The 27,139-nt window shown below is 44.2% G+C and overlaps 3 protein-coding genes across 5 annotated transcripts; 1 reads left to right on the forward strand and 2 right to left on the reverse strand.

The window, feature by feature from the left end:
* Positions 1-1,830: 1,830 nt before the first annotated feature.
* LOC148669587 (uncharacterized) lies at positions 1,831-7,320 on the forward strand. Of its 3 annotated transcripts, none has more exons than XM_088632629.1 (6): positions 1,831-2,491; positions 2,674-2,753; positions 2,993-3,055; positions 3,691-3,807; positions 4,631-5,030; positions 7,039-7,320. In XM_088632629.1, the coding sequence occupies exons 4-5, from the start codon at positions 3,727-3,729 to the stop codon at positions 5,027-5,029; spliced, it is 480 nt and encodes a 159-aa protein (XP_088488755.1). In that variant the 5' UTR covers positions 1,831-2,491; positions 2,674-2,753; positions 2,993-3,055; positions 3,691-3,726; the 3' UTR covers position 5,030; positions 7,039-7,320. The 3 variants fall into 3 exon arrangements, with proteins under 3 accessions (XP_088488755.1, XP_088488757.1, XP_088488756.1); XM_088632631.1 differs by having other exon boundaries at positions 1,836-2,491; positions 4,631-4,987; XM_088632630.1 differs by having other exon boundaries at positions 1,842-2,491; positions 3,691-3,783.
* LOC148669588 (class I histocompatibility antigen, F10 alpha chain-like) lies at positions 7,312-14,361 on the reverse strand. The gene is made up of 7 exons (XM_088632682.1): positions 13,253-14,361; positions 11,307-11,542; positions 10,929-11,129; positions 9,377-9,655; positions 9,152-9,261; positions 8,810-8,865; positions 7,312-7,762 (listed from the first exon to the last, which is right to left on the reverse strand). The coding sequence occupies exons 2-6, from the start codon at positions 11,446-11,448 to the stop codon at positions 8,851-8,853; spliced, it is 747 nt and encodes a 248-aa protein (XP_088488808.1). The 5' UTR covers positions 11,449-11,542; positions 13,253-14,361; the 3' UTR covers positions 7,312-7,762; positions 8,810-8,850.
* A 5,796-nt stretch (positions 14,362-20,157) lies between these two features.
* LOC148669589 (E3 ubiquitin/ISG15 ligase TRIM25-like) lies at positions 20,158-24,089 on the reverse strand. Its single transcript, XM_088632605.1, has 2 exons — positions 23,438-24,089; positions 20,158-22,272 (listed from the first exon to the last, which is right to left on the reverse strand). The coding sequence occupies exons 1-2, from the start codon at positions 24,026-24,028 to the stop codon at positions 22,201-22,203; spliced, it is 663 nt and encodes a 220-aa protein (XP_088488731.1). The 5' UTR covers positions 24,029-24,089; the 3' UTR covers positions 20,158-22,200.
* Between the last annotated feature and the right edge of the window lie 3,050 nt (positions 24,090-27,139).

Below are 27,139 nucleotides of genomic sequence, written 5' to 3' on the forward strand. Positions count from 1 at the left end.
CTCTCTCCTCTCTGCTTACTCTGACAGTCTGTGCAGAGTATCTGAAGGGGATGGAACATTGCTTGGCAAAGGAAAAGACTTCTCAGAGGCAGAATAAAAAAAAGTATCTCCTCTCAGTCAGATTCACAGCTCAGACTCACACACAGAGCTCTGAGTCCCTTAGTACTTTACCCAAACTTTTACCTCCTGAACAGACAGAAGCTCATCTCCATCCTTCTCTTTATCATGACAATCCAGAACCAGAGGACATTCAGACAATCAGTGCTGCTACATGAATAATATCAGACAGAACAGCCTGGACTCAGGTCACATCTCCCCCTTTTCTCCTTCCTCACAGCCTCTTAGAGACAGAGAAGAGCTCCTGGTTCTCCTCTCTGTGAACTGGGCTCAGGGGTCACTGATCTGGCAGCTGTGGGCTCTGTTCCAGATCAGAATCAAGAAGCTTCTATTAACCCTTTCCAGAACCTCCAGCCCCTCAGTATTACTGCCCTGATTCATTGTCTTTACTGTAAGTCAGCCTCCATCCCTCTGTCAGAAGTGTTTGACTGAAAATTGAGCAATATGTGTTTATCTCTTATTATTATTTTTACTGATTTAATGAACAGCAGTATTGCTACTCTTATAAGTGTAATATGATTATCAGCAGCAGCAGACCGATGGTCTTGTCTACAATAGTGACCAGTTGACCAGTCTGTACCTCTGAGCAGTGGGACTCAGATCACACAGAAGACCTGTCTGTGTATGATTCCAGCGTCTCCCACACGTCTCTCACGGAGTCGTATATACAGTTAAACAGAGTCTGATAACAGTTATACAGTTAATTAAATCACCAAACTGGCTGAGGAACTGAGAGCTCGAGTGGAAATAAAACCAGGAGATACTCTTCAACCTCCAGGATCAGGAGTCTGATCCTCCTGGCTTCTGTTTTGTGGAGATTCGTGTAAAACGCTTAAAAGCGCTTTTTACAGGGATTTGTGCCCTTTCTGTTCTGCTCTACGGGAGTATGCTTTACAACGCATTAATCTGTGAAGTAAACTATTTTTTTGTTTAATAAATTGTATTCCTCGGTTTGTCGGTCTCCTTCTCCAGCTGTTATGAATCGCCCCTCTACACAGCCTGGTGTTTTTTCTTTTGGAGATGTTACAGTATATCTGTAAGAAAAGCCCCCCGGCCTCTGGACAGGAGTCTCCTCCAGCGGAGATGCGCTCTGATCTGTCAGAAAGAGCGCTGTGACGTCACAGACACCAGCCAGAGCGCCGGGATCAGAGAGCGAGACCGCGGGAGGAGCAATGAGAGCACGGAGGAGAGATATTGATCACTTATCCATCGACAACCAATTAATTCAACTAAAAAACCTCAGAATCATCAATTAACTTCACCGATTGGTGAGTACTGATTCTTTTCTTTCTTTAAATTATTTAAATATCTAGAAAACAGTCAATACAGCCTGTATCGATCAAATACCATTGTGCGTTTAGTGTTCATAATGTTCAATCCCAAATTAAAGAATGATTATTCAAATGATTGTTTAGAAATTGTATTCTAGAGCTTGAAAATTATATTCCAAGTTGATAAATTTGTGTAGGTAACAGTTTAAATGCATTTTTCCCACCGTTTATAAATTATAAGTATGGTAACCACGGCGACACGTGCCACATCACTGTGTCCGACTAGGTGTCTCACCTTCGTCACAAAGAGTGGTTTGACGTCACGGACTAATACTAATGCGAGTGTATTCATATTTAATATTAGTGAGAGTACAATCGGTAGCTTTAATATTAATGCTAGTGTTCATGTCAGTATTAATGGTGATTGGGCTCCTGATAGTTTTGATGCCAGTATTCATGTTAATATTAGTTATAATTATAGAGTTACTGTTAGAGTATTTACACTAGTAGTCATGTTAGTTTTAGTGATAGCATTACTGTTATTATTAGTATTAGTAGTGTAGTAGTAGTTTGTGTCAGTGATAATGATAGTGTAACTCTTAGTGATAGTGTTACTGTTTTAATGTTAGTGGCATTTGTGTTAGTGTTAGTTATACTGTATTTGTAGTTATGAGTGTGTGTGTTTTTGTGTGTGTGTGTTGGTGTGTGTCTATAAGTATTTGTAGTCTATGTGTGTGTCTGTGAATGTGTGCGAGTATGTGTGTGAGTGTCTGATTGTGTGTATAAATGTATGTCGTGTCTGTGAGTGTGTGTTGTGTCTGTGTGTGTGTCTGTCAGTGTGTGAATGTGTGTCTGTGAGTGTGTGTAATGTCTGTGTGTGTGTAATGTCTGTGTGTGAATATGTGTGGGTGGGTGTCTGTCAGTGTGTGATAATGTGTGTGATTGTGTGGGTGTATATCTGTCAGTGTGTGTGAGTGTGTGTGTAGGTGGGCTTGGGCTCCACTCGTGTGTCTGACAGAAGTGACCCATCAACAGGTGTTGAGGTCCAGAGTCGCCTGAGAATGGAACCACTTTCTAGATTCCAGACCAACGTCCAGAGAGCTGTGAGTGCTCTGTTTTTATATGATACTTAGAATACAGTATACAGTATGTTTTGTAAAGTGCTTTGATGTTCTGGATTAAAAGGCAAAATATAAGAAAAAAATTGATTGATTGATTGATTGATTGACTATGAGAGTGAAGTCTGGTCGAACTTGTTTGTCTAACTGAACTGTCCTGTCCACAGATGTCAACAGAGGTAAACAGAGAAGAACCCACCAGAGACTGGAGACAAGTTTGAGAGTCAGGCCCCGGACCCAGAGAGCTGTGAGTCCACTGCTGGTCTTCTTCATATTGTGATTCTTCCTCTTCTTTCTCCTTCTGAAATTAAAGCTCATCGCAGTAGCAGGGCTCTGTTGTCTTCTCTTGAGGAGGAGAAAGACTCTACCTGACAGTGTGTGCATCTGCGTGTATGTTAGTGTGTGGGAGTGTGTGTCTGTGGGTGTGTGTGCTTGTGAGTCTAGTCCAGCCCGTGTCTGTAACAGAACTGTGTCTGACATCCCCAGATCAGGAAGGAGGTAACAGCAGACTCAGCCAACACAGGAGCCAGACCCAAGACCCCAAGAAAAGCAAGTCTGCATTATTATTATTATTATTATTATTATTATTATTAGTAGTAGTAGTAGTAGTAGTAGTAGTAGTAGTAGTAGTAGTGAGAGGGTGAGTGTGTGTGAGGTTGTGTGTGAGAGAGGGTGAGCATGTCTCAAACTCCATTCCTAGAGGGTCTGGTGCATCATCTGGTTTCCTGCCCAGAGGTCTTGGTTACAAAGTTGATCTCATTTTTTAATTAAACAAAACATATTCTAATACTGTACCTTTATCCAGACCTTAAATATCCAACTGTGCCTTGAATATTTTGAGTCTTCAACAGTGAGAGACATCAAAATATATTATTAAACACATTATTTCCACATCTTCTTATGAAAATAATTAGATTAATTGTTTAATTGGCTAGCCCCGTTTGGAAAGAAAACCTAGAGATGCACCTGGCTCTCCAGGGATTGTGATTGGGCTTGAGACCCCTGGTCTAGCAGAACTGGCCCCTCAACAGGTCTCGACAGGGATGTTGGGGATCATGAAGCTGGATAGCTGAGGGCTGGACACTGCTTCTGGATCGAGGCCACTGTCATGTAGGGTCATCTTGGCCCATGATGATGATGTGTGTTTGTGTGACTGGCTGGTAACTTTGTTTTCTCCTCCCCAGCACCGCCTGGAGAAACTCGCTCAAGTCGAGAGAGGAATGGCCAAGCAGAGAGAAGGGTGTCACACCGAGACCTGGGGCAGATCCCACAGGAACGTGAGTATTGGCTTCAACAACATGGTTGGATAGCTTGTTCCACACACCCACCACCCTCTACATACAGTAGTGCCTCCTGTCCTGACTGTAGGGTCTCATCCAGCTCTCTCTTAAGATAAGCCACCCTATCGGCTTCAACAACATGGCTAGACAGCTGGTTCCACACCCCCACCCTCCTCTATGTAAAGAATACTGTATTAATACTGTTAGACTAAGAATAAACCTGTACTGAGACACAAACTTGGTTGGCTTCTGCTGGTGAGACTAAAGCAGTCAACTTGCTGACAGGTCTTGACAGAGGTGGACGTGACCCTGAAAGGCCGGAGAGGGGCAACCGATACTGAGGCTCTGAGCAGTGTGTTCTGCTCAGGATGATGATGGTGATGCAGATCGTATTGTAGATAATGAAGGTGGTTATTATGATGATGTTGATGGAAAGGTGTTGATGATGATGATGGTGGACATGATGATTGTCATGATGAAGATGATGGTGACGAAGATAGTGGAGATTATAATGGTGGAGGTGTTGATGATGGTGACACAGTCATGCCTGTGTGTGGCTGAGTGTGAAAGGGAAGGTGGGGTTGGATCAGGTCAGCTCGCTGTCATCTGATAGGACTGTCAGAGGAAGAGGGAGCAGACTCCCCCTGCGTCTCACCCCGAGCAGCCGAGAGCTGCAAGTCTGTGAGCCTGATATGTCTGTGACGTCTGTCAAAAGTTTGGTTTCAGCTGCAATGATGGTGACTGTGATTGCTGGGAGACCAGGGGCAGGGCTTGGTCCTCCTGGAGACCCTCTCAGTTTTCTCTCTGTCCTCCTCATGCCCTCTCTGTGCCCCTGTCCCCTCAGGCCAGCCAGCCAATCACCAGGCAGGAGACCGAGACCCAGCTGTGGAACTACCCTAAGGGCCCGGAGAGGGATCTGCAGAAGGACAGGGCATGGACCTCCTCCTTGGCAGCCCACATACCCCATTGCTCGCCCTCTCACACACCCCCTGGTACACCTGCTCACCCGGGCCTGACCCCAGCGGCCCTGTGGTGGCTCAGGGAGGGCCTGCAGGTCGAGCTGGAGGGGCTGCTCCAGGAGGAGGAGATACGGGTGCGGACCTGGGCTCAGAACATGATATCATCTATCCAGCTGGACTGCCTGGCGCTGTACAATGAAGTCCTGCCTGACTTTGAATCAGAGGGTGCATACGCGGGATTGGTAAATCCCTTAAACCCCTCCCCCTTGCTTGAATCACACTGAGGTACGCAGGGGCTGGGGCGACTCACCTCTCCAAGACACCTGCGTCATCCCACTCCCATTTCACCTCAACATGGTTCTGAGAAAATCTCCCGTCCCCAAGGGGAGAGAGACAGGAGCCGGGCTGGGCCTCCAGCCCTCTGTTTATTCAAGATTATTGCCTCAGGAGGTGGGTGAGGTGGAAGACACACTGTCTACAGATCACCACTAGGGACAGCGTAAAGCAGGGGGTGAGACTCTTGATCATGGATAAGGATAACAGTGGGATGACTCCCCCTCTATTGACTCACTGCCTACTGATGATGTCATGAAGTGAAACTCCACTCACAGTGGTGCCTTTCTTTCCGTCTTGTTGTACAGAATTTATCATCATGGACAACATAGGTCATAGTTTAATGCAAATATTCATTGAGTGGGTGGCGGAAGAATTCATTTATACTCCTTTTGTCTCCTCAGCTAAGATATTTTAAAAATACAGTGCAGATTTGTTAGAGAACTTGACAAGTAAAAACGACAGATCGCTGGTGTCATTAGGTTAGGACTGTAGAGTTCTATTATAATCTTTTGGCATATTTATCTTACTTTTAATGTGAATCTAAAGACAAATGCTATTCAATATTTTGTAACATCCAATACAATTGTAAAATAGGCTGTTATTGTAATAAAATTGGCGAATAAGAGAAAAACACAATTTGTATGATATTATCACTAAATATCAACGTTCAGAGGAAGGATTTGAAGAATCTATCAAAGGATAAACAGTGACAGGAGTGGATTTTTTATTTGGAACCAATACTTTTGCACCTCAATAATCCACTCATTCTCGAAAGAAGAAAACACAGGTATGTTTTGAGTCTCACCATGATCGTCTTCTCGATCCAAAAAAAAAGCTTAAATGTGATAGTTTCCATTGTATTTTGGATGCAACTACCCTCGAAGACAGTTTCACCTTGAGACAATGACTCTCTCACCTGGTAAAATGTATTACCTCTCTTCTGTGATTGAGACCTATATTAAATCCCAGAGCCCTGGCACAGTGACTCTCTCCCAGTTGCATGCTGTAGTGTAATGGAAAGTTACTGAGAAAAAATGTTTTATCCTAAAAATGTTGTTTACGGACAGAGCTGTGCTGCAGAAGCAGCTAGATACTTAGAACAAAGTGTGATAGCACCAAACTCATCAAGGGCACTGGATGTTTTAATAATGTTTATTTCTGTTGCTTGAAGAAGGGAGTATGATAAACTATTTTATTAACTGCTCTTCTTTGCTTGAAGCAGAAACCTATAAGGAATGGAAAATTACTGCTTCGCCTGTCCTTAAAGTGTTGCGTCAGCTTAAAAAAGGATATAAAACAAGGGGTTCTCCTTGCTTGCTTTTGAATCAGCCTTCACTTCTCAGTGATTGCTTTTTCCCATATTGCAAATATGAATAAAGACCTTACTGAGTGAATGAGAACACCTCTCCTGGCTCTTCTTTGATAAAATTCCACAACAGTAGCTATCTCAGATATCTGTTTACAGGGCACTCAGTACTTGCACAGCCTCACCCAAACTTCCCGCCATTCTGACATCTCCTGTCCAGCCCCACCTCCACCTCTCTCCCATCACCAACCTGCCATATCAAACAAAACACTGTGCACCCTGTTCACTCTTCACTTTAAACTGTTCCCTTTCGACAGCAAACACTTTAAATCAAGTCTTCACTCCTGAGGTTCATAGTGCAAGTAGAGAAGCATCTAGTAAACCATTACTCAGTCATTAACATTTAGCATTGCTTGCAAGCCTCAAATATTAAAGTCTGATTTATTTTATTGAAGACCTTGGTTAGAAAAAGTATTACAATAAAAGTTTCAAAACATATTCCTGCAAAATTCTCAAACAGACAGACTAGAAAGGCTTTTGAGAGCTGAGAAACATGCATTTAGTTCTCAGATTCTCTTCTTGGTGCATTTAATGTGATTTAATTAATATAATTAAGTTATATTACTATTTTTCCTTTCCTCTGTTTTGCAGGACTAACACCGTGATCCTCATTGACTCAAATGGGAATGTCACTTTTACAGAGCGCACCTTGCTCAACTCGGACATCAGCCAGTGGAAAACAAGTTCTTTCAATTTTAAGCTCCTTGACTGAGGGAGGATGGGAGGCTGCATGTTGAGTTTAGGCTATGGAGGAGATAATCTGTGCCTTTCTGAGCTACAGCGCAGGCCACAGGCTTGGGAAAACATGCTAAATCTTTTTTAAACAGCATCCTACTCAATCCACTCATTAAAAATTAATATCTGTACATGGAAGATGTTTATTTGTTCTTTATAAGACTTTAATGTTAAGATGCTATAGTGCAGGAAAGAGGTTTCACTACCCTTAGTGTCGTCCTTTTTCAAAGCTGGTTTTGGTTTAAACTGGAGGTTGCTAAGTTAAACCAAGATATGAGTGAAAGCTGGAATGAGCAGCATCCGTAAACTATCAAGAGTAATACAGGAAGTGATCCCAATATGCACTTCCTGTCTTTCACATTGGGCTTCAGGTTAGGCTGAAAGCAGGTGCATAATTAATTTCCTCAACATATAAACCTTCTTCTTCTAAACCTCCTTATTTGCTTTGTCTCAACATCACTGTTTAGCTTCTGGCTTTTAGGTTGCAGCATGGGGTCAAATTCTTCAGCGTGATCGCAAGCTCCTCTATCTGTCACACAGGAACTGGTACTCCCCTCCGAACTGATGTGTGAAGAAACACCTGAAAGACCAACAACAGACACACTGGCCATCACCAATCCCACAGCCACCGACTCCTGACCAACAACAACAACAGACACACTGACCATCACCACTCCCACAGACACTGACTACTGACCAACAACATCAACATCAGACACACTGACCATCACTGCTCCCACAGCCAACGACTACTGACCACCAACAACAAGAACAGACACATTGGCCATCACCAATCCCACAGAGACTGACTACTGACCAACAACAACAACAGACACACTGGCCATCACTGCTCCCATAGCCACAGACTCCTGACCACTGCCAACAACAATAACAACAGACACACTGACCATAACTGCTCCCACAGCCACCGACTACTGACCAACAACAACAACAGACACACTGACCATCACCACTCCCACAGACACTGACTACTGACCAACAACAACAACAGACACATTGACCATCACTGCTCCCACAGCCACAGACTACTGAACAACAACAACAGACACACCGGCCATCACCGCTCCCACAGCCACAACTACTGACCAACAACAACAGACACACTGACCATCACCGCTCCCACAGCCACAGGCTACTGACAAACAACAACAACAGACACACTGACCATCACTGCTCCCACAGCCATCGACTACTGAACAACAACAACAGACACACCGGCCATCACCGCTCCCACAGCCACAACTACTGACCAACAACAACAGACACACCGGCAATCACCGCTCCCACACAGACTGACTCCTGAACAATAACAGACACACACTGGCCATCACTGCTTACACACTCTGACTACCGAACAACAACACCAGACACACTGACCATCACTGCTCCCACAGCCACTGACTATTGACCAACAACAACAACACACACACTGGCCATCACCGATCCCACAGACACTGACTACTGACAAACAACAACAACAGACACACTGGCCATCACTGCTCCCACAGCCACCTGCTCCTGACCACCAACAAATACAGACACACACTGGCCATCACCGCTCCCACAGACCCTTCCCATCACCCTCCCCCTTTCAGCAGAGTCTCACCTGAGTCTCCACTGTCCACTGGGGGACTGAGACTTTTTTACTCAGCATCTCTCTACCTGGGAATGAAGCAGTAAGTCATGTTATTTAGTCTGCAGACAACACAGTCACCAGGAGTTTTGTAACTTTGAATCTCTAAATTCATATTTGTGTACTATATTAATACAGTCCAATATCACTGTCATACAGAGAGGCACTTCTCATGTGTGACCCTAGACCATTCTATAATACTGAACTACACATCCAGAATACAGAGAGACAGCACTGACAGTATGAGTGACAGATACTGTAATGTGAAGTGACAGTGCAGTACTTGCTATGTGTAAACTGGCAATGAACTCTTACCCATCTTCCTCTTCCAGAGAAGAATGCAAACCGCTCCTGTTGCAGTACCAAGCAAACTGCAGTTGCAGCTACACTGATGGCAACTCTGGGATCTTGGGACTCGGATCCACCTGACAACACACACAGCACAGAGTTATACAGTGTGTCAATGTCTATAGCACAGGAGACTGGAGAGCTTCAGTGCAGAATTAGTACAATATAATCTGAAGAGTTCCAGTGACGTACCCCATGTCAATGTAACATTGTATTTGGAGCTACGGTGAATAACAGTACATCTGTACTCCTCTCTCTCACTGGCTCTGATCTCCACAGTCTTCCTCAGCTGGAAGGTGGCGTCACCGTTGGGTCTGATCCCACTAGACTGCACCTCCTCTGTCTCGTTCTCTCCATTCCTGGACAGACTGACCACTATGTCTCCAGGGTAGAAACCAGTGACCAGACAGGAGAGATAGAGAGTCTGAAAGAATCCCGTTTGCTTGGCAGAGACAAACACCTGAGGAAAGACTGAAAGACATGGATTAATGAGACCCACTGCCTGGACACTCCAGTACATTAACACTGCACTGAGAGAGAGGGGGTTAATACAGACTTTGACTGGACACTCCAGTACATTACAACTACACTTAAAGAGAGGTTTTAATATAGACACACTGACTGAACACAAACATGCTTCTTATCTGTTTATTCTGGAATAATTTCAGAGTTCGCTGGGTCACAACCAACAAGGATCTTAACATTGTATTACCAGAGAAGGGTCAGTAAAGTACATCAGCCTTGAGAGCTTTACAAAACCATATGTAAAACCAACCAAAAATAAAAACACAGCTCCCTATTTTTAGGAGGAATAATATGAGCAACTTCTTCAGTATTACTCACTTTGTCCTCTCTAGAGTCTAAAATAAACCATCACCAAAAGCTAGACTGTCTCTCAGGTTCTCTTCAAACAAAAGGCCCCGACTTGTAAGCCACCACCTTTGGAGCCAGAGAGAAGACGGATAATTCCTCACAGCTCAGAACAAAAATGAGCAGGCTGTTTCCCCCCAAGGTATCTTGGGACTTATAGTTCTCTTCCTGCATAGAGGAAACTACATTTTAAACAGACAGGGTCAAGAGGGTAGAGGCTCCTTAAAACTCTAGACCCAAAGCACACTCCCTCTATAATTACGCTTATGTCGCACTTTTCTGGATACTCCACTCATAGCACTTTACAAGTAATGGGGACTCCCCTCCACACCACCACCAAAGTGTAGCCCCCACCTGGACAATGCAAAGTCAGCCGTAGTGTGCCAGAACACTCCCCTCACACCAGCTGTCAGTGGGGAGGAGAACAGAGTGATGAAGCCAGTTCATAAATGTGGAGTTTTAGGAGGCCATGATGGATAAAGGCCAATGGGACATTTTTTGACCAGGAAACCAGGGTAACACCCCTACTCTTTTCAAGAGATGCCCTGGGATTTTGTATGACAAAAGAGTGTCAGGACCTTGGTTTTACATGTCATCTGAAGGACAGTGCCTTTTCACAATCATCACTATATTGGGGCATTAGGGCCCACCCAGACCATAGAGTCAGCATCTCCTACTGTCCCCCCTAACACCTCTTCCAGCAGCAACCTTAACTTTACCAGGAGGTCTCCTATCCAGGTACTGGCCAGGCTCATGCCTGCTGAGCTTCAGGGGATTGTTAGTTGTGAGTTACAGGGTGATGTGGCTACTGGCACATTTATGCACACCTAAGTCCTGGCCCATATTTTGGCACAATTTCCTTTCACACACTCACCTGAGTGATGTCCCCTAAACTTCAGGTAGCGGTCCATGTGCATCTTGAGAGACTGGTGGATTGGAGAGAGATTCACCCACTGGGTGTTGAAGCTGTCGAACTCGAGCATGTCCTCCCCATCGTACCCAATCCAGTCGAATGATTCCACCCTTCCTTTCTCATCCTTTGAGCAACCCACAAACCTCTGCAGGACATGAACCCCTGAGAGATGGACAAGAATGAGCTTCACTGTTATCTCTATTCAACACCTGAGAGACCACCAGAGAAATAACATACACAATTCACAGGCAATCAACATTATGTGTCAACAAAGAGTTCTATACATGTGAGGACAAAATATCACATATTTGTGACAAAATATTAGGTTTTTCCTCTCACCACCAGTTACGGTTTTTAGCTCTTTCATCATTTCAAAGAAGAAAAGCTCCTCCAGAATGCATTGGTTTGCAGAACCTACTGCGACCTGCTTCAGCCAGTCCTGCTTGAACATGACTCGCTTCATTCCACTGCTGTACTCCATCAAGGGCTCCCCATCCAGAGAGACTAAGCCCTGGAATTCCCATTCTGTTCCGAACCAAGTTCAACCATATATGAGTCTACCAAAATATGTCTCTCTGGAAAAAAAAGAAATAGTATGTTAATACTTACTGCACAGTATGTACACTCCAGTACATTAACACTGCACTGAGAGAGAGGGGTTAATACAGACACACTGACTGGACACTCCAGTACATTAACACTGCACTGAGAGAGAGGGGTTAATACAGACACACTGACTGGACACTCCAGGACATAAACACTGCACTGAGAGAGAGAGGGGTTCATACAGACACACTGACTGGACACTCCAGGACATGAACACTGCACTGAGAGAGAGGGGTTCATACAGACACACTGACTGGACACTCCAGTATATTAACACTGCACTGAGAGAGAGGGGTTAATACACACACACTGACTGAACACTCCAGTACATGAACACTGCACTGAGAGAGAGGGGTTAATACAGACACACTGACTGGACACTCCAGGACATGAACACTGCACTGAGAGAGAGAGGGGTTCATACAGACACACTGACTGGACACTCCAGGACATGAACACTGCACTGAGAGAGAGAGGGGTTCATACAGACACACTGACTGGACACTCCAGGACATGAACACTGCACTGAGAGAGAGAGGGGTTCATACAGACACACTGACTGGACACTCCAGGACATGAACACTGCACTGAGAGAGAGAGGGGTTCATACAGACACACTGACTGGACACTCCAGTACATGAACACTGCACTGAGAGAGAGAGGGGTTCATACACACACACTGACTGGACACTCCAGTACATGAACACTGCACTGAGAGAGAGAGGGGTTCATACAGACACACTGACTGGACACTCCAGTACATGAACACTGCACTGAGAGAGAGGGGGGTTAATACAGACACACTGACTGGACACTCCAGTACATGAACACTGCACTGAGAGAGAGAGGGGTTCATACAGACACACTGACTGGACACTCCAGTACATTAACACTGACCTGAGAGAGAGGGGTTCATACAGACACACTGACTGGACATTACACTGCATTAAGAGAGGTTAATACAGACACACTCAACATTATAATATATTGCAAAGGAACAAGTAATAGGTTTATTCCATGCTGAAAAAAAGAAGAAAGAGAACACAACGTTTTGGCCGTGGAGCCTTCTTCAGGTGTGTATTCAGTATTATATGTAATATAATACATTATATTATGTATAATATAATACATAATATAATGTATTATATAATATAATATTATATTAACAGTGGTCCTGGAGAGATGGTTTGTTTGCATTTTTTTTTCATTCCAAATCAGCTGATTTAACATAAATCAGTTCATGTATATAAATAAAGCCTTTTTGTCACTGCCTCTCCCAGCTTTTCAGGTCTGTCAATTTCCAGCGCTGTAGACACTTTTGCTCCAAATATGAGCACACTTTCCTTGGACCTTTATGAAATTACCCAGCTAGGTGAGTCTGGCAAGACACAAATTGCTAGAAATCACTCATTTATGACAACAGGCCTGTTTGTACGTTAAATCTATGGAATTGAGACGTGAAGAGGAAATTATGTTTTTGTTGTTGTTCACGGAAAGCGTATCATAATTATCATAATTAATGACCCCCAAGGCTGTAACCGAAATGTACAGATGCAAACTAAGTGACGACAATAAAATAATGATTAAAGTATAGCTTTAGCCATACATAAACATAAAAAAGCGAGCCTTTATCACGAGTTTAGTACTCGTGCATCTGGAAAAGCACCAGCAGGACTCACCTCCAGCGACCTGGAAGACCCAAAACCACCAGAGCCGCGAACAGCATCATCATGCCCCTGCTCTGTTTGATTCGAGCTCTTAAAAAAGAAAAAGAGCCCTTAAAACACCAAAGCGAAGGTGATTGTGCAGGTGAGGACGCCAGTGTTTCATAACACTCAAGTACTTTCGATTTCAGTAACCTGTCAGACTCATTTTACACGTTGGCGGTGCTCAGAAAGCCCGTGTATTTGCTTGTGTGTATCGCAGATACTGTTTTTACTGGTAAAAAAAAAACGACATAGGGAAATTATATACAAACTGATATCATGAGAGGCCCCAGGAAAGATACTGTATACAATAAAAGTTATTACAGTTTGTTGATAAAGCACTAAAACGCCTTGGTGGGGTTATTTCTGACCTGTGCGCGCGGGACAGACAGCTCTGAGTGACAGCAGGCGACACACCTGGGCGCAGGTTCACACAGACGCACCTGTCGCCTGTGAAACAGACAGCTTGAACCATCAGCCTGGGACACAGCTAACCTAGAGCCAGGCGACCCAGGGACCAGGACTGGGAACCCCGAACTCGCTGTGTTTTAGTCAGTGAATGTAATTTACCCGAGTAGGGTAAACACGGTCTCGCGTCGGTTTTAGCCTTTTAGTTACTGTACGTGTTCTGTGATCAGTATGTTTTACTTATCACGGTTTGTCCTGTCAGTGGCTTTTCCTAATTTTAATTGTGTATTTGTTTGCGTATTTGTTGTATTCAGAAAAGGGTGGGAAGTGTCTAAAATAACTTTATCAAACGCGAGAGCGCGGTGTCACTGCAAACACGATTCACGGGCTCCGTGGCTGCTGGACTCCTGTCGTCATGGCAACCGGGGGAAAGCACATTGAACAAGCCGACGTACAGAAATCCCGGAGCACCGTGAACATGTGACTCGTTTACAGCATGTTGATCCCGCAAATGAACGGGAGAGAAAGAGAAACAACATTTCGGCTGTTGAGACATCTTCATGGTCGATACTGCATTGTTTTTATAGCGTTGTTAGTCGAACAGTCATCTGATACCGAAGAGCTTTACTGTCTCAATGGATATAATAGTCTCTGGACAGACTCAGTCTTCACAATAGCAAATCACTGCTCTGTTAAAATAGAGAAAGACTCTCTGCCTGAATTCCTGTATATTATCATGTCCCAGGTCTGTCAGCCAATTACCAGTCTGTACAGAGCTATTACCACAACAGGTTCTTCTTGACTGCTAACATATCACCTCCGACATCCTACATCATATATCTAGCCTAAAAGTTCCATTACTGGAGCAACATTACCAGAAAGAAACAGAAAGATACATCAGGTTTTGTGAGTAAGATATCTAGTACAGGAAAGTGCTTGTTCCACCAAGACCACAACCATCACAGAGTAAAATATTATATTTTATTCTTCACATTCATTCCTAATCTGGATAGGACAGAGACAATCCACACTGCCCCACACACTCATCTTCCACCTCATGCTTTTTCTTTTTGGCGCCTGTAATATAAACAATGCTGCTACTCACACTGGCAACCCACTGAAGCAGTTGTGAGCCTGGGTACCTGGGAAAAGGTTGCTGCTGGAAGAGGTGTTAGTGGGGCCAACAGGGGGTGCTCACCCTGCAGTCCATGTGGGTCCTAATGCCCAAGTATAGTGACAGTGAGACGTTAAACCGAGGTCCTGACTCTCTGTGGTCATAAAAAATCCCAGGACATTTCTCGAAAAGAGTAAGGGTATAACCCTGGAGTGTAACGAACAGTTCTTTCCGGACCCTATGCGGATGACACAATCCGACGGAGTGGGGAAACACTAGGGAAACGTCATGCAGGAATACGGGGCAGAAGACAGGGGGGCGTGTCCATGGTGCGCTGGTGCACGGGGGAGGTGTGGCCGAGGCGAACAATCCGAGAGAGTAGTCCTTAGGGAGTATCCAAAACACAAGGGTAAGTCCAAAACCAGAAGATCCATCAGAACAAGTTAAAAACCACGAAGGCCGGGTCGGAACCGGCGGATGGGGAACGGGAACGGGAACGGGAACAGAGGTTAAAACCTTAACGGGACCAGGCGCTTCCAGGTCCCGGACTCGCACGATATGGAAATCAGATCCAGAGCCCCGAAGAGCGTCAGCGCCTGGCTTTTAAGGTGGGCTGGGAATAGGGAGCAGGTGCAGAGAATAAAGTCTTGAGTGATAGGGCTGGAGCACCCTTAAGGAGGGGGAACTAATAATCGTGACATAGAGTCCTGGCAAAATTTCCCATTGGCCCTTACCAATCATGGCCTCCTAATAATCCCCCTCTATGAATTGGCTTCATTACTCTGCTCTCCTCCTCACTGATAACTGAGGAGTCAATATTATTCAGGTCAATATGTTCTTGCCTTCCCAAACATCACAGCTATTATCTCAACATCAAGTCCCTTACCAAATACTGTGAACTAATAAAAACTAATAAAAACACTAACAAGTCTTTCTATTTGCCAAAATGTTCAGATTATTTCTACTTTTATGTTTCCCCTTTTCCTTGAATATTCCTGATACTTCTACAGGTTGGACGTTTATTCTTTCAAAGATGACGTTCATTATGCCCTTAAATGTTATGGTTCCATCATAGTTCAGGTGGGTAGCTGCGTCAGCATGCGTAGGCTGCAAAGGAACAAGTAATAGGTTTATTCCATGCTGAAAAAAAGAAGAAAGAGAACACAACGTTTCGGCCGTGGAGCCTTCTTCAGGTGTGAGAGAGACAGGGCAGTAGGCAAAGGTAAAGTAGCAGGAGAACAAAGGTTGAGAGGGAGGAGGAGTGAGAGGCGGGAGCAGGGGACAGAAAGAGAGGCCAATCAAGAGGTGTGAAGTCAGAATGGGTGCAGAGAGGTGTGAAATGAAACTTCCAATGAATGGAGAAAATTTAAAAGAACAGTAATCTGTCGTTAAGGGAAGGGAGAATGTGTGATCCTAGCTGCAGAATAATTTTAGTTTCGGTGGTCTTTCTGATGTATGAGTTCGGAAAACCGTCTTTGAGAACACAGACGGAGAGATTAGAGTGGTCGTGGCCGTCAGAGGTGAAATGAGAAACAATGGGCTTGGAGAGATCTTTAATCTTCACAGCCCTGACGTGTTCTCTGAAGCGGTCTCCGAGTCTCCTTCCTGTTTCCCCAATGTAGATGGCTGGGCATTTACTGCAAGAGATACAGTAAATAAGGTTGCTGGAGGTACAAGATGCTGTCTGGGTGATCCGGAATTGTCCTGAGGGGCCTTGAATGAGTGTGGTGGTGGCTGTGTACTTGCAGGTGATACAGCGAGCTCTTTTGCAAGGGAAAGTGCCTGGTGTGGATGGTTGCTGAGGGCGGTCAAGGGAGCTGTGGACAAGGAGGTTACGCAGATTAGGTGGTCGGCGATATGAGATGATAGGGCGATCAGAAAAGAGGGCCCCAATGGAGGGATCATCCTGTAGGATGGAAAAGTTCTGGTTAATGGTCCTGGGGATAGGAAGTGTGTTAGGGTGGTAAGGAAGCACCAAAGGAATGCGGTTGTTACGGCGGGAGTTCCTGATCGGGTTGATGGTCCGGGGGCTGTTTTTGGCTCGGGCAAGGGCCCTGTCAATCACACTGCTGGGGTATCCTCTGTTGATAAAAAATGAGTACATTTCGAGGGCTTGGTTTTCGAAGTCGATGTCGTCGCTGCATAATCGTCGTAACCTAAGGAACTGTGAAAAAGGAAGAGAGTTTTTAGTGTGGTTGGGGTGAAATGAGCTGTACAGGAGGTAGCTGTGTGAATCCGTGGGTTTGTAATAAACTGAAGTGGACAGTCGGGGGTAGTTGATAGACAAGTGGATGTCTAGAAACGGAAGAGTGGTGGAAGAAATGTTAACCGTATATTTGAGGGACGGGTGGAAGTTGGTGAAATGGTGCAGGAAGAATTCAAGCTGATCGTTGGAGCATGTGGCGGCACCGACGCAGTCATCAATATATCGTTTGTAGAGGTCAGGGACATAGCCAGTGTAGGAAGCGAAGAAGCGTTCTTCTACCCAGCCGACAAAAATGTTGGCATAGCTGGGTCCCATTCTGGTGCCCATGGCAACTCCACTGACCTGTTGGTAAAAAAGATCATTGAAAGAGAATGTGTTCAGTGTGAGGACCAATTCTGCAAGGCGTACCAGGGTGTGGGTGGGTGGATCAAGCACTGTGCGTTTGTCCAGCGTGTGCTTGAGGGCTGTAAGGCCGTCATTATGGGGAATGACGGTGTACAGAGATGTGATGTCCATGGTAAAAATGTGGCATTCGGTACCCTGAAATTGGAAATCATTGAAAAGTTGGAGCGCGTGGTTGGTGTCTTTGATGTATGAGGGAAGATCTTCAACCAGCGGTCTCATGAGGCTGTCGAGAAAGGCTGAGATGTAAGTAGTTGGACAGTTACATGCTGATACGATGGGGCGTCCAGGGGTGTCCGGTTTGTGGATTTTGGGGAGGAGGTAAAATTGAGATACCTGTGGGTGTTCCATGATGAGCCGGTTCGCCTCCTGGGGGAGCTCGTTGCTGCTGATAAGAAGGGAAATGGTGGATACCACTTCCTTTTGGTAGTCAGTGGTAGGGTCCTGTTGGAGAGAGAGGTAGGCAGAAGTGTCAGTTAGTTGTCTAGAGGCTTCAAAGATATATAGATCTTTACGCCACACCACAACAGCACCTCCTTTGTCCGCTGGTTTGATGACGATATCATCCCTGTTGCGGAGAGACTGGAGCGCCTGATTTTCTCCTTGGGTGAGGTTAGACCTATGTTTACTGGGTATAGAGAGTGCCTTGGGAGCTTGATTAGTGCATTGGTTGATGAAATAATCAACTGGTGGAAAACGGCCAGAGGAGGGAGTCCAAAAGCTCTGTTTGGGATTAATGTTGTTAATGACATCAATAACCGGGTTGTTATCAGCTGCCTGTGAAGAGGAATTGTCGGCAAAATGTGCTCTGAGACGGATCCTGCGGTAAAAGCGGTTAAGGTCGACATTGGTCTGGGGGATGTCCAGCTTCCTGGGAACTGGTACAAAACTGAGCCCTTTGCTGAGGAGGGATCGCTCATCCTGTGAGAGGGAAAGGTCAGAAGGTATGGTGACAACAAGGTTAGGGTTGGTGAGGGTGTCCGGGGTGTTGATGGTTTTCTTCTGTAGAAGATGACTGAGTTTTTTGTCCTTCTCTGTAGTGAGAAACTGGTAGAGTTTAGAGTTGAGAGATCTAATGAGGTTAGTTATGAAGGGAAGATGGTGTGGAGCTGTCAGCCGTAGAAATTCCTTAGCCTCTTTGATGTTGTTGTCAGAAAGGATAATCTGTTTTTTGAGGGAGAAAATGGTAGAGAGCATTAGTTTCCTAGAAAATTGTTTTAGAAGTCTCTGAGTGTTACTCTGGGTGTTATCAGAGTCAAAAGAAAAGGTATTAAATTTAAGGCGAAATCCTTTAGGGATGATATTATGTCGACGACATCTGTAAAGGAATAGAAGGTGGTTAGAAAGTCTGGTCTTGGAACATAATGGTTCCATCATGTCGCCACCAGAGGGCACTGCAATCTCCCTTTGCTACTCCAGCTGCACAGCAGACCCACAGACTAAGCAGATGTCTGTACCCGATCTACATGTTTGTTGTGCCATGCTCTTGGTGTTTTGTTTTTCTCCCTGCATTCCTTACCTGGTTTTAGACTGGCATTTTTCTTGACTTTGTTATTGGTTTCTGTTCAATTGTTGACTTCCTGGATTACTTTCCTGGTTCTGGACTTTTTATTTGTTTCTAGGAGAATCATAAATGGACTCCACATGAGGGGTAACGATGAGTATTGGCATAGGTGAATGTAAGCAATTATCATATGGAATTATTACACTATATTAAAAAAAAAATCACATCCCTGGGTGGGCTCAAACCACAACCTTTCAGTTAACCGACGAGCGCGGGCGAACCTATTGCGCCGCAGAGACAGATTTTTTTTTTGCTAGCGGAAATTATCGTCTTCAAGGTGTATTAATTAGATTTCCATTTTTTTAAATCAAAATGTGCATTTTGGTCTGATTTTTACACATACGGGGATGTTAGCACAGTATTCGAGAAGGTGAAGCAATAAATGTTTGACTGCTGGCTCCACACCGAAGAGAACAATAAAATCGTTACCGGAAACTACAAGTTAGAATTTAGCTGGTTTGATAGAAACGATTTGCATCGTTTTCTCAAAAGCATAACTGTATAATCAGAATATTGACAAATACTACTGGCCTGGAATGTCTTGGGATTTTGAAAAATTGGCAGGTTTTATAATTTGTTGAAATTGATTTTGTCTCATGTTTAATTGAAATTGTCTTCATGAAATATATTTATTTGTTAAAAATGCTCTGATGTATATTTGCAGGTTTCGCAATGCCCCAAATTTCAGTCAAGGAAGATCCTTATAAAGCAAGATACAACATGCTCTGTAATAGAGGCTTCTTGACTTCCTTCATTAATTCATACTGTATGTACTCTATTTACATTCTTACTACTGTCAGTCACTACTTTCTGTACAGATGCTTGCTAACATTTCCTTTTCAGTTGTTTGCCAATTTTGGGAGCATATCATATCAGCATGGATTCCAACAATTACTGCTGAATTTGTGTGCAGAGTGAAAGCAATAGGATGGTGACACAAATGACATAACACTGGAAATGTAGAATTAATTTTGACTTTAGGTCAAAGCAGGATTAACGGACCCATAATGCAATTATTGAAAGACTCAAGGAGAAGGTTGAAATGTGCAATGTTGCCATTGAGTTCTGGATGTGAATTTGTGAATGAGGTATTTGTTTTGTTACTTTCCAAATAATAACTGAATTGAAATAATTGTGGCATTTTGACATATTTTACTCCCATTTTTTTAAATAAGCATTGTGAATATGCTGAACGTGAGTACCTTTAATATAATAATAATAATAAACTTTATTTTATATAGCGCCTTTAAAGGTGGCTTCTCAAAGCGCTTTACAGGATGACAATAACAATAAATAAGAAGACTACAACAATAAATAAGAAAATTTCACAAGACAGGACACAATTATAATTACAACAATACAACAATAACAATAGAGGAGACCGTGAAAGATGGTATTAAGAAGAGCAGAGGGGTGAAGAATGGAACCAGTTAAGTAAAGGCTTTTCTGAAAAGGAGGGTTTTGAGTCTGGATTTGAAGGAGTTTAGAGAAGGTGACTCTCTAATATCCTTGGGCAAGGAGTTCCAGAGCTTGGGGGCATAGCAGGAGAAGGCCCTGTCGCCCATACAATGTAGACGGGCTTGGGGGACAGTAAGAAGGGCAGAATTTGAAGAGCGGAGGTTGCGAGGTGGGGAGTAGGGCGATAAAAGTTCAGACAGGTATTGAGGTGCCAAGCCATGTAAAGCCTTGTAGGTGAGCATGAGGATTTTAAAGTCTACGCGGAATTTGACCGGAAGCCAGTGCAAGGACTCCAGGATAGGAGTAATGTGAACACTTGCACTAGATCTGGTCAGGATTCTGGCTGCTGAATTTTGGACATACTGCAGCTTGTTCAGAGTAGATTTAGATACCCCAGGGAGCAGAGCATTGCAGTAGTCAATTCGAGAGAATACAAATATGTTGATCAGCTTTTCAGCCACAGTTAATGATAGCATAGGGCGTAGTCTTGCGATATTTCTAAGGTGAAAAAAAGATGTTTTGACAGTATGCTGTACATGTGGGTCGAATGTTAAGCCAGAATCGAATATAACCCCAAGGTTTTTCAATTTTGATTGGAGCTCAAGTACAGAGCCATCTACAGACAGGGTTACAGGACTGGCTTTACGAAGTTGATGGGGGGTTCCAATAAGCATGACTTCAGTCTTGTCACAGTTAAGATGAAGGAAGTTTTGAGTCATCCAAATTTTTATGTCAGAGATGCAATTAGATAGAATAGAGACAGCCACATCAGTGTCGGGTTTGGTATGGATGTATATTTGAGTATCGTCAGCGTAAAAATGAAAGCTGAGGCCATGTGATCTTAAAAGCTGACCAAGTGGGAACATGTAAGTGCTGAAGAGCAAGGGGCCCAGTATTGAGCCCTGAGGGACACCAGACTTGACAAGACCAATTTCAGACCTGTACCCATTGAGAGAGACAAAGTGACAGCGATCAGTGAGGTAAGACTTAAACCATTTGAGGGCAGTGTCAGAGACTCCAAACACAGTCTCGAGACGAGAAAGCAAGATGTTATGGTCAACAGTGTCAAAGGCAGCACTGAGATCAAGAAGGATGAGTATGGAAAGAGAACCAGAATCAGAAGCTATTAGGAGATCGCTTTGTGTTCTTTTAACATGTAAAGGTTAACACAGTTCTCTGCAGTTTGCTAGACATTAAAAATCTGCTCCATTTCACCCACAGACCAGATGAATTAGAGAATGAATGGCCCAATTCAGTTACATTAAAACAGTCCTGGTTACACACAAATCAGTTAATAATATATTAATATTATGTTTTTTATGTGTGATGTTAATGAACAATGAACCAGTGATCTTTGCACTATAAGCTCATAATACAACACAGCCTTTACTGGACCAGCAGTCTCTATACTGTAGGATTACAAACTTACACCATCCAGAATGGACCAGTGATCTCTGGACTGTAGGGTTACAATATGACACAGCCCAGACTGGAGCAGTGGTTTCTGGACTGTAGCGTTACAATTCGATTGAGCCCTAAAGCTCAATAAATCTCAATCCACCATGTCAGTTACAACAAATTAATCAATTTATTTATCACCCATACCAACATTTATAGATAAGTTTACAACACAATGTCCTCCTCACAGGTCTTACTGACTGGGCAGGATGTGAAAATAAGACTGGAAACTGAGTCTGCAGCTCTGAACTGATGCTGCAGAGGTGGTGGAACTGACCCCCAGGTTCAGGACTCCTGGATGGAGCAGATGTTCAGGAGGCACTGTCCCAGTGTTGCTGCATCATAGGGGCTTCTTCGCCACACAGACACCCAGAAAGTAATTCCTGTCAGGTCAGGGCACCGATACTGTCACATCCTGCACTTGCCCTCACCCTCGCTAACCCCATTACATTCCCAAACCCATTGTTTCACGCTCTCATTCCTAATTCCTAACAGCCTTTGCCCATCGGAACAGCAGCTGAGACATTCCAGGTGGTTCATCTTCCTCTGTCTGTTCTGCTATTTAGGATGTGGCAATCAGAGCCCAGTTTTTGGCATATGAAGGCAACAGGAATCCTAGCAGGACAGAACAGTTTGTCCTCACACCAACCTGTGGATACTAACCCCAGATCACTCACTGTCCAGGTTCCAAAGAGATGAGGATGAAATTTGCCGTCCATTAATCTCTTCAGTGACACAATAATCTGAATAACTGGCAGAGCACTGATCTACTAATCTGTGACTTTAGACCATAAGGAATTCATGAAGAGCTGCCCTAGTTGTTCCAGTCAGAGGTTATTGTGATGAGTCTGTCTGTGTAAGAATTTCAGATCTCTGTGGACATGGATTGAGCTAAGAAACACCTAGATAACTTTGGACAAAACAAAACGATATGACATAGTTGAGAGTTGTACAGACATTCCCTAATTGTTAAACAGTATCTGGAAATACAGTATATATTAACCTTCTAGTCATCTCTGTTACTAATGTAGATAATTAATGATAAAAACAACATGTAAATGAATAAGAATGTTGATTCTACATCGTGTGATGATGTGTCTTCATCCATTTGTGTCACTTAATTTCTAGTGCATTTATACAGTAGGAGTGAAAGGTGAGAACAGAGCTCTGTAACTGCTGTGTTAACTGGACAGTTCAGTAAATGAATGGGAGTTAGGGGTGAGTACAGAGCTGAATGAACAGGAGTTCACAGGAGTACAGAGCTGAACCAGGTGTGTTGCATTCCATTCATTCCAAAAGAATAATGAGCAGGTGAGGCGTGTCTACAAAGCAGTCAGTCACTGCTGTACTGCTAGTATTCTATGGACTCTGAAACTGAGAAATACTTCCTTGTTCCTCTATGAACTATTACAGTGAAAACCTGTTTTTTTAAAATCTCCAAAACACATGGTGTGTAAAGATCAACTCACACATACCTTATCATCACACACTCCTAACACCCCTGTTTCCCCTGTACCTGAAAGCCCTCAGTAAAAAAAAAGTCCTCACCTGTTTCTCAGTCCTTCCTGCTGCAGGAGAGACACTATCATGACCTCTGTGTTCATCCATTGTGCACAAATAACAGACAAATTTTTGATCAGTACGACAATAGAACTCCAGGGGTTTGTCGTGATTCAGGCATACAAGTTCATCCAGATGTCCAGTAGCATTAACCATCGTGTGTCTCTTCAAACGGGCAACTTCATGGTGAGGTTGGAGGTGAGTCTGGCAGTAAGAGGCCAGACACATCAGGCAGGATTTCACAGCTCTCTCTTGACTCCCACTGCAGACAGCACACAGCACATCTCCAGGGCCAGCAGGACTGTGAGCAGGAGGAGGAGCACTGAGCCCTGTCTGCTTCAGTTTCTCCATCAGTTCAGCCAGCATGGTGTTCCTTCGCAGAACAGGTCTTGGAGTGAAGGTCTCTCTGCACTGGGGGCATCTGTAGACGCCAGTGTGATCATCCAGATCCCAGTGTGCCTTAATACAGCCCATACAGTAGCTGTGCCCACAGGGAAGAGCCACTGGATCCTTCAGCAAATCCAGACACACAGAGCAGCTGAACTGGTCTTGATCCAGGAAATCACCTGCTGTTGCCATTTTGTCATTCAGCACAAATACCACAAGGAACTAGAGAGCTGTTTCAGCAGAGGTGAAATTGAACTTTTTATCTGAGCTCTCTTCCTGGAGATGCAGGGGGTGTGTCCTTTGTAAAGGATGTGGCTTAAAAAGGGGTGTGGTTTTGAAACCAGCACCCAGCACTCCACTATGTTGATCGCATTTAGATCCATGAAGAGAAAGTGCTTCTGTCCCTGCCTGGCTGTCCCTGTGGTCAGATTGTACTTGCAGATGGGCTGAGAGTCTCAGTGCCCTGCAGCGGATGACTACAGGATCAGCCAGCTGCCTGCTGGCTGGTTTCTGTCTTCTCACAGGTCATTCTCAACTACACCCCAGTGTTCTCCCCAGTTTGGCATTAAGCGGTGGCACGTTCTGTGTGAAGGCAGAGCCCTTGTCTAAGGGTGATGGGTTACCTTGACAACCACAGCTGGGGCAGTTAATTTTGGATGAGCCACAGCTGTGGGAGCTCTTTAGTCACACACTGAACACTTCCCCAGAGGGACCAGGTTAGTTGCCTGGGTTAGTTGCAGCTGAGAGAAGACGAATTCAAGGCTTCAACTAACAGACTCCCTCAAGGGGAGACAAGGACCGCTGCCGTGGTAGAATTCTGGCCATCACAGAGGACAGTCACCACCCCGGGCATGAGCTCTTCATCCCACTGCCCTCAGGCAAGACATACAAGAGCATACAGACACTTACCACTAGATTCTTCAATAGCTTCTGCCCACAAGCAATGCGATTGGCGAACACATTTGGCCATGCCCCTTGGACCACACCTACACCATCTACCTCATTATAATTTCTTATTTATTACAAATCTACAGTCATTGTTTACATCTGCATTGTTTGCATTTGAACTGTTTACTTGTTTACTTGTACATTGTCTGCTGTTTGTTTGTATATTGTCTTGATACACTGCCTGCACTTTGTTTTACACTTTTTTTAACAATCGAGAGACTTCCTGTCAGTAAAAATTCCATTGTACCAGTACATGTACCGGTTACATATGGCAATAAAGTTCAAGTTCATTACAGTGACAGTGTATCCTCACCAGGACAGGTTGAGTTTTTAGGCCTCGCTCACCTTTTTCTCCAGTCATGGCACTGCAGAATAGGGACAGTCCACGCTGGATGCCGCTGCTCCAAGCAGTGCACTTTTTTCTTTCTTTTTTTTCCCCATTTACACTGCTGCCTCAGCCCCCTCAAGCAGGGCATTGACTTTTACCGGTGTTTGCTGTGGCTCCTCCCCAGAACCTGCACTGTTACACCAGAAATCCACATCTTCATGGAGATTTTAAATGTGTGATACAGCAGAGTCCAACAGCCTGTGACTGACAAAATAGCACTTGCTGGCTTCAAAACTGCAATATTTAAACATCCCTCTTTATTATTAATGAAGGATCATGAATAATTAATTTCTGATTCATTAACTTGGTTAATTCGTTGATTCATTAACAGGTCATTGCTGATTCCTGCAGACAATCCTGGTTTGCTGTGTAAAGGGTTAAAACCCATTTGAGTCTTTCTGGCTTTGTCTTTTCCTTCTGTCTGGGGACAGAGAAAATATCCTCTGTCAGAAAATGAGAGTGAGAAACAGAGAAAATATCGATTTTGTTTGTGTGAAAAGGTTTTTGTGTGTTGGTTATTTTCTCTCATGTTGTGAATAAAACTCCACTGAGTCTCTCTTACAGCTGTTTTGTGTGACTCTCACTTGTGCCTGTAAAAACTCTTATTCCTGACACCTCTATCTAGAGAGTATCACACCCCTGTCTCTGTGATTCTCTTTGGCTTTGACAAGGATTTCAGCACAGAAATACAACGCAACTGCTAGAGCACTGATGAAGCTGTCAGACCTCCTGTCTGGAGCCCTGGAACAGTGGGACCCATGACTGGGAATCAGGATTTGGTGCTGTGTGTGAAAGTCAGCTTCGTATTAATCCAGCACACCGGTGAGACAGGGTGGCTCTGATTGAGCTGTGCTGGCAGTGTCACTGTTACGGTTTCCAAATTATTAGAAACCACTAAAGAACTTAAACAGACCCTGCGCAGCACAGCAGAAGCCTTTAAAGGGCAAGTACCAAAACAACAGTCTGAACATACATTTGAATACAAAGTTTTTATAACAAACCCATGGGAAATTACAATATAACATTGTCTATAACACAGTCTAAGGTCATGGATATCAGGCGAACAGGATATCAGGATTTACAAGTTGAAATACAGGCATAAGACAAAACACTGGGTCCCTCCAAACCAGACTTGTGCGATTACGATGTAATCCAAATACAGAGTCCCACATTCCAAGCTTCTCCATACGAAGGCACCTGTCACCAGGAACCGGATACAAGGCCATTCACACTGGGAAAACCAGGACCCAGAAAACCAAGAACTTCGCAACCCAGGAACATGGAATAGGATTCATGAAGACGTCTGAACCAGGAAAACCCAGGAGTCTATGCCGAAGATCCAGAACCAAGAAACCGAAAGCTTAAGTGCTGGAGCAGGTCCGGCTGTACAAGCTGACACTGGAGATCTGACAATGCTGAGCCCCGAATACAGGGTTAATCAACCTTATATACAAGGAAGCAACCAGTAAACCGATTCTGACTGGCCACCGCATAATCAGCACCACTCAGAGTGTTCTGACAATTAGCGCTTCTTGACAGTCACAGCCCCTGTTTCACCCTGATTCACTCCTGCTTCTCTCTTGAGCTCCACTCCTTCTCCACATTCCTAACAGCCTGTGATGAGATCTCAACATCTGCCTCTTGTAGTTGGTCTGGCTGCCTCAGTGTGGAGAGAGATCTCTTCCCTGTTTCCCTCTGAAGAGCTGTTTTTTACCATCTTGTGTTTCTGTCTCAAACTCCTGAGTCTGTCTCTCCTTCATCTTGACAGATCTCTCTGACAGCTGACGGCAAAAACTGTGTGTTTTAGAAGCTCCAGACAGACATGAGGCTGTCATGTTAATCAGATCAGACAGGGTTGGTGATGACAAGCATGGGTCATCCCAGGGATGCGCTGTCTAGAAAAGACTGAAACACTGAACGATTTTATTTGGATTCAGGTCAGGGTGTAAATTAACAAGGGACTCAGT

Source organism: Lepisosteus platostomus, chromosome 5 (genome assembly GCF_059453375.1).
Source record: "Lepisosteus platostomus isolate fLepPlt1 chromosome 5, fLepPlt1.hap1, whole genome shotgun sequence".
In the NCBI taxonomy this organism is placed as follows: Eukaryota; Metazoa; Chordata; class Actinopteri; order Semionotiformes; family Lepisosteidae; genus Lepisosteus; species Lepisosteus platostomus.